The 14070-nt window shown below is 36.5% G+C and overlaps 2 protein-coding genes across 3 annotated transcripts in view; one reads left to right on the forward strand and one right to left on the reverse strand.

Moving 5' to 3' along the window:
* Positions 1–2997, forward strand: part of LOC122080869 (protein phosphatase 2C 57) — a 5393-nt gene extending 2396 nt beyond the window's left edge. The window contains exons 7-11 of one of the 2 annotated variants that reach the window (XR_006140936.1): positions 644–760; positions 1632–1681; positions 1773–1805; positions 1899–1945; positions 2635–2703. Coding sequence is in view for 1 of the 2 variants with exons in the window: in XM_042647739.1 (XP_042503673.1) it covers positions 644–760; positions 1627–1681; positions 1773–1805; positions 1899–1945; positions 2635–2758 (376 nt within the window). In the remaining variant the exon portion in view is untranslated. Of the gene's footprint in view, positions 1–643; positions 761–1626; positions 1682–1772; positions 1806–1898; positions 1946–2634 lie in introns of both variants that reach the window. The other variant, XM_042647739.1, reaches the window with a different exon arrangement.
* A 5936-nt stretch (positions 2998–8933) lies between these two features.
* On the reverse strand, positions 8934–9826 carry LOC122080651. Its single transcript, XM_042647454.1, has 3 exons — positions 9674–9826; positions 9532–9587; positions 8934–9308 (listed from the first exon to the last, which is right to left on the reverse strand). Exons 1-3 carry the CDS (start codon positions 9750–9752, stop codon positions 9174–9176), a joined length of 270 nt encoding a protein of 89 aa, XP_042503388.1. The 5' UTR covers positions 9753–9826; the 3' UTR covers positions 8934–9173.
* Between the last annotated feature and the right edge of the window lie 4244 nt (positions 9827–14070).

Genomic DNA, 14070 nt, shown 5'->3' on the forward strand with positions numbered 1-14070 from the left:
GGGGGGGATTGGTGTGACGTTTGGAGTTCTGCACCAGCTAAATGGTGTGTCAACTCTTTAGATCGTCCATGACTTTCAGAAAATAACCTCTGAATCAAGTTATTTTGTTATTAGATGAATCAATTTCGAATAAAATTAGCAGTTTTCGTAGGTATTCGGGTCAACTCTTAGGTCCGGATTTGTACATTTCCATGTGAAAGAGTCAGGAATCATGCAGTTTCATGACAGCTCCATGTTTTGGATATTGCTTCCCAGTGACCTAATCATCACCTCTCTGCATGAAAACTGACTAGATTTATCAAGGCAAATGGATGGAGAAATTCTATTTTGGTCAGTGATTCATTGCATACCATTTCAATGCCTGCTAATGATTGTGTTATTATAATTATTCTGCGGCATCACTGTTCCTAGACTTAGCATATGGTTAATTCTATTAAGAATGGTGGAATATGTCCTAATTATTTGATATGCCTTATAAAATAGTAGATACATTTGGCAAAGTTAGCTCTAACTATGTAGTTGCTATGCGTAACTTTTCAACAATATTAACTAAAATAACCCTTTCAGTATAGTGTAACTCCTAAACAGACCTGGTGAAAGTCACATAATTATTTGATTGAAACTGCATCATTTATTCCTCCAGATTGCAATTCAATGGAGACTTGGTTATTGCTTCCCCTGATATTCATCAAGTTGCTCTTGGATCAGACACAGAATTTATATTATTAGCAACTGATGGATTATGGGATTACATGAACAGGTTTGCTGTAACAGATTTTTTTATCTAAGTGTATAATATGTTCGGATACTTGCTATTATAGAAAGGGTAAGGGGGTGTTTGGTTCGGTAAATCTTTGGGATGACATTCTTTAGAATGATAATTCTTAATTTTTGGAGTTGTTTGGTTCCACTAGAATGACCCTATTACAAAGGATGTGTTCTAAATCTGAGTTTACCTCAACACTTAAACTCAGATTTGAGCAACCTTTTTACCACCTAGTATAAAAGGAGAAAGCGGAAAGAAGTTCTCTACGGAAGCCAATATCTCAACCCGCGAGAAACATGTACTAGCCTCAAGGCAACCAAACGATTTTTCAGAAAGAAACATAATTCACAAGAATGTCTATCAAAAGATTGACATTCATATCCGATACATACACCATTTGATTTACCGAACCAAACACCCCCTAAGGGTTTCCTACATGGTCCACTTAAGAAGCTTTACTAAAAAAGGCCTTAAAAATATGCCATGTACCCATAAGTCCCCAGTCCATGTCAAGAGTCAGCTCAATCATAGTTTGCCAAGGGGTCAAATAGAGCTTTGAAAATCGAGGTTATGGAGAGTGCACAGTAGGTGCAGTATTGTAAACACCTTACATAGGGATGCATGCCAATACATGGGAAAGTTTTGATTAAAGCTCTGAAGTTTGACACATAGCTGATCCATATCATATCCTAACTATCCGATGGTCAGAATTGTCATGTCACCTGTCCATGTAGCTCAAAATGGTGGACCGTTAGGAAGCCCTTCCCAAACAGGTCCTTATAAAATCAATTTTCCCTTATAACAAAATCATCCATGCTATTTGTGAGCCAACAGTTGCTTATACATGCTGATTCTTTCAGTTCAGATACAGTAAGATTTGTGAGGACTCAACTTCGAAAACATGGCAATGTGCAGGTACCATGCATTCTTCAGGCCCCATTTGTTGCTAGAACTTATTATATCCCTATCAGAGTCTTAACTCTTTTTTCTCCCCTCTTTTCTCCAGATAGCTTGTGAGGCACTTGCACAAGCTGCTCTGGTAATGCTTTCATTTATTGGTTCTGAGCATGTATCGTTACGAGTTATACAACTTGGGTAGATTTTTAAGCACATCATTTTATATGTGTTGCAGGACCGGGGCTCGCAAGATAATGTCAGCATTGTCATAGCCGATTTGGGGTATATTCCTGTTTCTCAAAATACCTAATTAGAATTTTGCAATCTTTTTTTTACTAAAACTGAGCTGAGTTAACCAAGACGTGGTGCTCAGCTGTGATTCTCAGATTACATTAGGATTATAATATTATGTTTTTAAAGGTGGAAAAACCACTATACAAGTATGGAGGCCATCTGATGGTTTTATTTTGTTTTAGTTCTTATGAAATTTACATTTAGTAAGCCATCACACAATAGCCAGTATGGAGGCCATCTTATTCTCCAAAAATATGATTGCACCTTCCAGTCCTGCTGCATAACCCTCTGCTTCTCTTCTGATTTGGTAATGCACTATCATAATTGAGTGTCAACTCCATAATGAAACTGTGAGTGCATGAAAACTTCTTATAGTTTTAAAACATGTCAGGTGGAAGAATACTGCCCTCTTGATTGTAAAGCCTCATGCTATTTTTGCAAAAAACAGCTATCTTTTTATCAGAAGGAACAAAAGCAAATTTCTTATGGTTACTGTTTTTTCCTTTTTGCTAGCAATAGAGACGCATTTTTCTTTTGGGATGACTTTTTGGGTATTGCAGCTTCTTGCTTCTCGTACATGTGACTCATGTTTGTTTTTTCATTTAGTTGTTTCTTTGTGAATATTTGTCCATTTACTTATTCCTTTTTCTATGGATTTGGCTCTGACTTGTTGGTAGGAGGACGGACTGGAGAAATTTGCCTCCTCAGAGAGAAAATTTTGTGTATGAATTAGGCCAAGCCTTTGCAACTATTGGTATTGTATCACTAGGAATTTGGATGTCATCTTTGTTTTCGTCATAAAATTAAAGCTACTCTCAATGTATACTGATAGGTTTTCATATTCTTGTCTATATCATGTAAATGTATTTGCTTCCCATCTAATAGTTTTGCACTGTTCAAGATAATAAGTTATGACGTGTCATATATCGAATGCTTCTACAGAGATCTTGTTGTTTTACCATGTATAAACGTTGTAGTCATGTACAACAATTATATTATGATCTAGTCTGTGGAGGCTGATTTTCATGGTATATAAGATATAACTGAATAGTTGTCTATCTTATGATTTTTAATAACTGCTACTGGGATGTGCATGCTCACGCACATATGTGCGCATGCATAGTTCTCATTTCCTTTTGCACAGTGGAGCTTTAAGAAAAAAATTTAGGATTGCTGGGATTTTTTCCAGGACCTGTAGCCAAGTAAAAGCTAGGAAAGTGAACCTTTAAGAATCACTCTGGACTTCCAAGATTTCACAAGAAAGGGGCAAAGACAAATACTCTAAACTCACTTCTATTTGATTGAAATCCACGATATGTCTGCCACTAACAAGTCATATTTGTAACACAACAAAAATAACTCTATAGAAATAATCAATTCCTTGTATAGCTTATAACTGAATAAGAATGTTATTAAGTTTACTTCTAGAGCAACGTACCCAAAAAAAAAAAAAAAAAGTTTACTTCTAGAGCAATTAGGAATCTTACTAAAATTTCCTAAATTTTTTTTTTCTTGCTGGTATGTCAGATTTGATCTTCCTGTTCTTTGTTTTGTATGGATCTTGGATCTGTTCCGCAACCTGCATGATTCGTTGATAATTCTCTACTACTGTCCAGATCTATGTTTTGATAACTCTTCATCAGTTACATCGTTAGATGCAATTCTTGAATCTCCTAGAACCCTTAAAAGCCCGACTGATTGCAAGATTTCCATCCAGAAATCTGTCTTTTTATCAGAACTCTAGAGTGAACATACCTTACAAAGCCTCATTACTTGTAAACCTGGACCCACCCCCCCAATGGTCTGCTTAATAACCCTGCAAAAAAATCCGTTTAGATCATATGGATTCTAACCAAAAGAACTGATCCTAACCAAAAGAAATCCTTCTCAGGTTTTTGCAACCTTCCCCCATATCAAGAACTGATCCTAACCAAAAGAAACGGCATCTTAATATTATTAGTCCATTCCATATGTTCACTCCTTACCATGTTTGGGTTTCTTTTGATGCTCTTTAATCCCCTAACTTTCTTCTTCCTCCATGTTTATCCTTATGGCCTGAATGCTGCTCCCTCTTTCCCATCATTAACCTTTGATCTAGAATCTTGTTTAATGGATGCCTGTTGCTGTTTGGAGGGAGGGAGCAGATCCAAGAGGAGCAGTTGCTCTCAAATTTTATATTTATTCACTTATGTTATTATGTATAATTGTATATGGGGGCACTCAAGACTCAAGAGGGGAAATTATTATTATTATTTTATTTTATTTTTGTTATTATTATCTTTATAATTATGGGTGGTAATCCATATAACAATGGAAGGTGATGTTTCCGAAAAACACAAGATAAGTATATGAGCCATTCATTTTTATGGTTTTTTTATTCTAAACCATCTACTCCCGCTAAGAGTAAGGAGAGTGCATGGTAATGTCTAGAGTACTGGAACACATGCATGGATATACAGGGGATGTGTGCCAATATAAAAGGGAGTATTTGATTGAATTATACTATGAAATTTGAATTGTGGTTAATCTAGACCATGTCCTCTTTATTCTATGGTTGGAATGGACATATCATCTGCCCACATGGCAGAATAAATGTCTTGTGATATTTGGAAAAATAACAGACCTTAGAAATAATAATAATTCGCCTATTAGGTTATTATTGTCATATTTTTTGGGGGTTCTAAAAGATGGAACAAGAAGGGGACATGATTGACTTATTGCCTGTGGACATGCCCTCTCACAATCTCTGACACTCTCTATCCTCCCTGACCATGTGGGCCCCCCTGTGTATGCATCCCTATTGGCTTGGCAAGGGAGATGCCAATATACATGGGCAGCGTGTTGATACCTTCCTCACACGAGAATTAGGATGAAGAGACAGGAGAAGAGAAATGGGAGGAAGAACATGTTGATAGTGGTGGAGTGGGGGGGAGGGAGGGAGGGAGGGGTAGCATTTGCATGGGCTGACAGATCCACTTGGATGTGGAGGCAAGAGAGGAAATTGTCCTCACAAATCTGTGGTTGTCATTCCTTGGACTTCTAATTGTACTTTCAAGTTTCAACTGTTGAAATTTTAAATCGTATGATCAAAAGTACCCCCAAAAGGGGGATTTATTGTGTCATTTGGTGTGTAGTGTTTTTGGGCTACTGTGCAAGATCAGAGGATAATGTATGTGGCCAACATGTGGAGCCCTTATCAGTTTCCAATTAAGCTAGAACATGATAGACTCGCTAGATGACCTAGCAAACCTCTCCATCCTAAGGATTACAATGTAGCCACTTACAACAGTTCTCAGCCCAAGAGGATTTGTGCCATATGAAGTTGGTTGAACTGGTCCTTCATGACTAGGGAAGCTCACTCCTTCATCTCTCTCTTTGAAACATTATGCCTTCCTTCCCTCCAATTAACCTAATCATAGTACTCTCTCTTCTTGACACCTGTCCTCCCAAGTATGGGTAAGTTGTCTAGAAAAAATTCCTTGTTGGGGCTACCACCTTCTGCGCAAGAAAATGATGATCATGAAGCAGCTTTGCTCAAATCAAAGGCCCAAGTATTTTAGGTTGGAGTATAGGAGATCCTGATCTATGAACTCCAGTTTCTTTTCCCATCCTAGTGATCGTGACCAAAGTTAAAAGATCCTATCTGGGAAAGGTTTATTTTCAATTTCGTAAGCATAGTAAAGATCAGCAAATCACCATTCTGGTTCAGCTGCTTAGTTCATAAAGATGCCGGCTGGTTGGATTATAGAAATTAGGATGATGAAAGATCCTGGGTTTTACCTATTTACCTATGTTGCTGTCTTTACAGACTAGATAATCTGGAGAAAAGTGGTTGGATGTTGCTTCATTGTTGACGGAAATTCACTTTTCAAATCCTAGCTACATGGATGCTTTACATAGATGGGCTTCCAGAGATTACATAAGAACTTTATTTGCCATTCTGAAGAAACTAACATTGGAACTTCTATATTACATGAGATACAGGCCAGTGGATAAAGATGAGAATTTGTGCCTGAAATCACATTGCCACTAGCCCTCTGTTAGCTGTCAAGTATTTGTGCAATCTAAAAACATTATATGAGATGAACTACCTACTGGAAGAGTGCCTAACTATATCATCAGCTTACCTACCATACCCACTCAGACTCAGGAAATAACAAAGCAGGAGACATTTCTATATTTTGGAGTGACTACTTTTTGTATTAATCAGTTTCTTCACTTTCTTTTGATTAATATCTGATCACTTCAGCATAGTGGGTTATTTAGAGAAAAGACACAAGGAAAACTGAAGTAGAATCTTTGATATTTATGCATGATAACCAGTTTAGAGATCTGACCCCTCCACAATCAGACCAAACAGTAGAGGCATGTAGATGTATTTACCATGGGAAAATGAATTATGTGACAATGATATCTGGCTGTCAAACATCAGATTAGAATTTAAGTGAAATCCACACGTAATGTATGCACTATATACTCTTGAGTCTCGATACCTATCCAACTGTTGATGAACTTGATAGGCCTTACTATTAAACGCGCTAATTTTATTTGGATAAGTGTTGACGTACGAGAGTCTGGTGCTTCCATTGGATTACTCCCTTTCTACCTTCTTGAGCCTAAATAATGCTGTAGGTTTGTCATTTATGCCATCAAGCTTTGATTCTGACTGAGCATTACTGGTCTGTTGGGTTTGTTTCGACCAAAATACTTTTGGATTGGGCCTTTCAGTCATAATCATTTGTGATCTATCACTGTTTGCTTTGTAATATTCTCTTGTTTTATATTTTTTCTGTTTATTCTGCATTTGTTATGACATGTAGAATGAAATGGTTGCATATGTTTGACATATACTATGGTATCTGATTACATATGGTTTGATTTGGTACAGACCTTAAATGACCTTATTCACGTAGCCAACTTAAAAATTTTGAGGATCTGGGTAGGATTCTGGATGGGAAAGGACTCCTGCATGTCTTAGATATATGATTGGCCATTCGAATTTGGTCAACTTGAGGTACCAAGGGATCGACTGTAGCTTACAGTAAAGACCAACAGGATAACCATAACCATTGATTTCAAAAAATGTTCAAAAAGCTCATGAATCCTCTATAGAGAAACGTGGGTGTCATCTTCTACACACTGAAAGTATTCTTTCCTTGTCTACCCACTGGATAGAGACCACTCTTGTTTGATCTGTTGTCTTATTATAGACCACAAAACAGGTGCCAAAATGCTTTTTTAGGATTAGTTTGATTAAGATTAAAAGTTAGAGATAAATGAAAGGGACTAGAGGACGGGGGGCTAGGAATGGAACCACCACAGTGAGACAACTGGAAGAAAGAAAAGTAGAAATCTTAGGTCAAGGTTGTAAAGAGATTTATTTTGAGAAATTTTAATTCTAAAACCCAAATGCTATTATAACTTTGAAGTAAAAAAATTGGGAGTAATAGGAATGCTGAAGTTTTAGAAGATGAGAAACTCAAAAACTGGTGCTGAAAGGGAAAGATAAAAGAAGTTTCATCTTCATGGCCAGGCAAGTCACACACGTTTTCCTTAATAGAGCTTGTAGCTCTGAATACCCACTACCTAAATTTTAAAAAGAAATTGACCCTTGAAATAGTGTCATTAAAATGCTCCATCCCTTTCAGGGAGAGGGAGTTCCTGCTTCTACTGTACTTCCAAAGATTAAAAAAAATAATAATAATAAAATAAAATAAAATAAAATAAAATAAAAAATTAATAAGTGAGTCTTCTTTCTTTTAAGTTTTATATATATCATGCAATTTGCAACCAGTAACACTGCCATGTGGCAAATTGCCTGGCAATTATTTTTTGCACTGGTAGGCCCCACCACATACCACATCAACCACACATAGCCACATACCCACATACCCACATGGACGAGAGAAAATATGATGAAGATTTCAAGAGAGAAAATGTTGGAAGAAAGAGGGATTTTCCTTTTCCACTCTTGATCGGAAGAACAAGAGGAGAGGTGCCTTGAAAACGTGGAACTACTGCTTGAACTCTCCTTGCAGAGAGAACATGAAATAAATCATATTCTCCTTCAAATAAAGATGGAAAAAACATTGCTTTGACACCAGTGTGCAGATTCTTCCACACGCCCTCTTACATCCCACCCATGGACCCCACACTTTCTTTCATTAAAATCTACCTACTGGACAATTCAAATTCTCACCCCCTCATTGGTGGGAACTACACTCTTGCATTGTACATAGCGATCCCTCTCCCAATGAAAGTAAAGATAACCTAAAACAGATTTTTCTTAGCCTAAAAGATTCATTCTCAGATCCTGATTTTCCAAGGTCAATGTTTCTATTAGTTCCTAAGAAAATCCATGGTTCCAAAATCAGCCTACGGGCAACCTCCAGAATATCTTATTGTAACCAAAATTACAGCAAAAAATTTGTAACCTTGGTTTTTTTGCCATTTTTGTATGACACACTGTTTCTTCTTTCAATGAATGACGATGTTGTAGAAAAGGAAAATTGTTCAAGTCAGGAATAGAGGTGAAAAGTTTGTCATTATCAAATCTTTATTGGGTTGGTGTATGTATCATCTCACCTCGAATGACCTAAAACTCTTTCGAGTCTATAGGAAGTGTAGGTTTTGATGCCTCTCATCACATCAATTCAACTCATTTTTTAAATGGATGGATAAATTTATTATTGTACTCGAAAAATGTACAATACAATGACAGCAAGAATGACTTGATAATAAGTCACTTCCAAATTATTTTGAAAATCCTTTCCTATACTTAACTCAGAAATCTTATGAGAATGATACAAGGGAAAATCAAAAGACAGTTGCAACTTCTTGGTTCACGTACACTTTGATTACAGCATAAAAGATGCACCTTAAATTTTTTCCTTACAACTTAATTTAAACACTTCAAAAACCTTGCAAACTTGAGCAAAGAAGTCGAATTGATCACACTATTCACATCAAATCAAAGTACTAATAGTACTAACATAATGTTTGTTGTATTGATTTAACTATCATTAATACAACAGGACTTCACACTGAATCCCCCATCTATATTATCAAAAAAACTCATACATTATGCTCTGTCACCTCAAAATAACAGAGGTAAACTAAGAGAGATAGAAAGAGAGAGAGAACTGATATTTCTCCATTCTTATTGCAACCAAAAAGTAGGTAGATCTAGGGTAATGGATGAGAGAGGATGGGTAAATCATGGGTTCTTGGCCCCACCACCTCCGGGCTTCCCTTTCCTTGGATCGTGCTTTGGATTTGGTCCTGCATCGTCATAATCCATTATTGTAACTTCCATAAGCTTCCTTGATTTCATCAGTTTGATGATCATAGCCTTCATTGCACAATACATATAGATTTGTATTAGCATATATATTGTGTGACTAAGAAATTAAAAACATCAACAACTTCTTTAAACTTAATTAAAAAATTATTCATGCATGCCATGCAATGGTTTTGAAATGTTATCCATGGAGGTACTTATATTTGATTGACTTCACTGGCATTTCACACCATGATGGTCATGCATGAATGCAACCAAGTTAATTACCATGTACCTCATCAATGGGGTGTGTGACCTTCTTCATACCATCCTTGAAGCCTTCCACTCTAGCTGCAAGAGGAGAGGATAAGATTTATCATAAATGTTGTTTAAGATGAGGGACTTACATGAATGATGGAGAGAACTTGCTTACTTACATGAAGGTGAGAGAATGAAGAGAACAAGAAAGAAGAGAAGAAGTATCTTGATCTGAGGAGTCATGGCCGATTCCCCCATTATTATTTCTTCTTTTTCTAAGAATGTAAGTCAGGGACTCAGGATTCAGGATATTCAGAGGGAGAGAGGGGGAGGGAGGAAGGTGGGTATTTATTCTAAGGGGGAAGGGGAAGGGGAAGGGGATGGGGATATGGGGGGCCATGAAAGCTGTGTAGAGATGGTGCACTCCACTAATCTTAAGAGCTTTGTGAATGATGATGAAATGCAATAAGCTGTAGCCACAACCCCAAAGTCAACTGGCACTACTTATTTCTGTTACATCAAAAAACCTAAGTTTACCTTTTCTCCACTAAAAGCAATGAATGCATTTGAGAGAAACAATCAATCCCTTGCATGGCTCAAACTCTTCCATTTTCTAAATTCAGCCCTAGTTTTTCACTTACACCTTTAAATTCTAAATATAGGATCAACAATGGGGTTCCTCCCACTTTTAACATACATTATATATATACATGCACCTCTCTCTTAATTGGCAAGAAACAACATCTCACAATCAAGAAGTCATGAGTTAAACATTTCTTGAGGTTTACCAATAAAAAAAAGAGATCAAGAATCGAGATAGAGCGTTTTGAATTACTAAAGGGGTAGCTCAATCGACAAGGACCAACATCTTACAATTAAGAGGTCAAAAGCGCAGCTCTCCTTGAGGCCTATCTATTCAAAAAAAAAAAAAAAAAAAAATCACCAGTGGCGACCACCACCAAAACCAAAGAGACTTAAAAACTTTGAACTCCAATATAACCTCTATTAAATGATAGTAATCATGTATTGTTCCAAATACTAATTACAAGAAATTAAATTAATCATCCCTAAAAGGGACCAAATGTTGATATTAATGATGTGATGCTTGCCGGAACCAATGAATGAATTCCGGGTGACTGAATGATGAACTTAGTAAACTAGGTCTCCCTACAAGACTCTGAGATTGTCGGCAAATGGAAGAACAAATGGATTCAAAGGGTTAGCTTAACCAATCCAAATGCATGCTTACTAGCAAAATTTTGATAATCCCTTGGCCTAAACAAAAATGAAATCTATCTCCCACGTACTCTCTTTTCTCTGCATCCAATGGTAGATCATTGACTCAATTGTTTTCTTATCTCTTAATTAGAGATTACACTATAGAGATTGACCCACAAGGACACCTTGCTTGTTAGTCCTTTCTTGGGAAGAATTAGACATGTTAGCTTATTTTGCTACCAAAGCTATCTCTACATTTAGTCAGACCCACTAAATCAAGACTTTCTTAATTCTTTCTTAATTATCTCTTCGTCTTTTGAAATATTAAACATATCTTTTATGCATACTGTGGATCCACTATGACTTGATTAATTGAATCCTGCCATCTCTCTCTCTGTCCACCATGAAAAATTACTTGCTATAATTAAGGAAAGATGTTGATTTCTGAGAAGGGTATTAGCAGCGGTTAAGGATATGAATCTAAGCCTTGAAACTAGAGATGTAAATAGATAGTTAAAATCTGAATTTGAATTTAATTCCGTATCCATTTAGGGGTATTCAAATTCCGTCAAAGGGTATTTGGATTCAAATCTGTATTATCTAAAAAATAATTATCCAATTCGATTAGATAATCAATTAATGAGTTTGAGGGTTCTTGAAATTTAAGTAAGTTCTAGAGAATGATGAAAAGAGAGACAACTTAGAAAGATGAATTAAGAATAAATTGTATTCATTGGGGGAAAGAATGTCTGGATTACATAAGTTAGAAAATAAACAAATGGTCAAAAATTTGAATTCAATCTGCATCTGTGTCTGTTTAGAGATTTCTATATTCAATGAGAGAATATCCAAACTCAATCACATCTAATTCGAATTATATCCGTATCCAATCCGTTTACATTCCTACTTGAAATCAACCCTCAGCAATGATAAAGCTAGGTCAGCCGACTAAGCAAGCCGGATCAATGAAGTATTGAAGCATGGCCACAAAAAACGCTTTAAAAGACTAATACTGTACGGGATCACGGAAAGGTCGAAAAGCATAAAATGGGTTGGTGGATAAGCACCACAGAATAGTCAAAGTCCACAAGATACCCACAGAAGGTATCTGCCATTCACTCACCATGCTTATTGCATTTCTTATTTCATTTCTGGTTTTCCACCTTATACTCAAGGTACTACTTCTCTCTCTCTCTCTCTCTCTAATATCATTTCTTGATTTGTTTTTCCCATCTTTTTCCTGTGAAATCATTTTGTAGGGTTCTTATGAAGGCTTTGAAACAACTGAGAATCACATTAAGAATTTCCAAAGATGGGAAAGGAATGGAAAGCAGAAAGCTCAGCCATACAGAAATTCCACTGTAATCGTAGAATTGAGACCAAGATATGGATTGTGGCTGTCATATCACATTCCACATACTCACCTTCCCTAAATTTTTTCTTTCTTGTTTCTTTCCTCCGTTTATTTTTGGAAGGGAAAACCCATACCCTAATAACAATAATTAGTAGTGTCAAAAGCTGGCCCGCACCGATATATCCAATTGATCAATCAATTAAAGCCTAAAACTGCAGACGATCAGTTGGAGCCTTAAACTGATTATTATTTGGGCATTCACGGTGATTGGTTGTAACCTGATGAGCGATAATGGAAAACCGACAACTTATAGCCCGATGAATTTGTTCATAGCTTGATCAAGTCGTTTATGTATGTTTATTATCTATTTGTAATCCAATTAGTCTGTTTAAAGTCTGATTATAACTAATTTAATCAATTATAAAGAAATGTGATAACAGTACAGGTCCTTACATTGGTGAGGACCACTGAAACCCCACCTACGGCCCACCTCCAAAGGAATTGGCAGGTTGGAGTTATTGGACCCCTGGGTGATCATAATCTAATGTGGGTCCTACCTAGGAGAATGGAGAAATGGTATGATGTCTTAAGATATAGGTTCGACTAGGGTAAACCCACTTAGTGGTCAAAGATCTCCACAAATTTCTCACAAAAGATCAGGGCTACTATGGAAAATTCGCCAAAAACGGTCTGTCTTGAAAAGAATCTTTTGGCCGACGTTTCATTACATCGGGTTGCCACTTGAAGTGCGATTTTCAATTTCGCCTTTTGAATGAAATTTCAACAATTTCTCCTTTTACGTCTAGGGGTGCAAATTGCTTAAGATGGGAGTATTTTATTATTCTTGATTTAGGGACTACACACATGATTAATCTTTTATGATTGATTGATGATTCTTATATTCTAAACACTATAGGGTTATTCATATCTTTAATATGGTAAAGGATCTCCAACGGCTTGAACTCACCTTTGGCTTGCCTTGATCTCAAACAAGTAATGACTTGAAAATTTTGGCCCTGAGAGTCGGTCCGATCCTGTAATTTCTGACCTTGAAGGTGGATAAGGGTTAATGTCTTTGGCCCACCCTGAATCAAACCTTGATTTTTTTACCTTGACTTTTGGCTCTGATTTTGGCTTAATCCAATCCTAATTTTTGCCCTTGATGTTGAGTTTAGATTTTTTGTTTTCTTATGATGTTCTCCTCTTTGCTTAACATGACAAGCTTTTTGAGATCTTCAGATTGTTTGCCTTATTAAGATGATCTCCTCTTTGTTTACCATAATATATTGTTGGAGTTATTTTTATTGTTTGAATGTTTACTTTAGGATCTTCTCCTCATGAGTCATTACAAGTAATTTATGATTTTGTGTTTTTTTTTTTTAATATCTTTTTTATTATAAATATTTTTTATTTTTTAATTATTTTATATTTTGTAAGGTCAAGATAAAGATAAGGATATACCCGGCCCTTCAGCTTAATTTACCCAAGACATCCCAATCAAGGGTTTCTAATTTCCATTCAGGATCTTGCTGTTCTTTGGATTGTTTCTCGTTCTGGTGTCTTGGGATTCTACCATCAGCATATTAATTTATGATCTGTTACTGGGGAGTACAGAAGGTTGTTAGCACAGTAAGGTCTGAATTGCAACCCTACTTGGAAGATTCTGATTTTAGAAGCAAAAGGCTAAATAGACAATATCTCAGCAACACTTGGAAGAATTTTGAATTGTAACATTTTGTGGAATAAACAAAAGAGAGCTTTCTCTAACGAACTCTGGACATCTGTGAAACAAAGTCACAAAAATGGACCCAATTGTGAGGCATACGTATACTTCGATCCATTCCCGTGAAGTCAAAAGAAATGGATAGATCAACCAAAGATGGCTTTTGCTGCCATAGATAACCTCTCCCCAAGCAGAAGCAACATCCCAGAGTACCATTTAAGAAAAAAGTGGCCATAACCGCTAGCCCAAACCAGAGAGAGTCACGAGGCCTAGTGTCACAC

This window comes from Macadamia integrifolia, chromosome 6, assembly GCF_013358625.1.
Source record: "Macadamia integrifolia cultivar HAES 741 chromosome 6, SCU_Mint_v3, whole genome shotgun sequence".
NCBI lineage: Eukaryota > Viridiplantae > Streptophyta > Magnoliopsida > Proteales > Proteaceae > Macadamia > Macadamia integrifolia.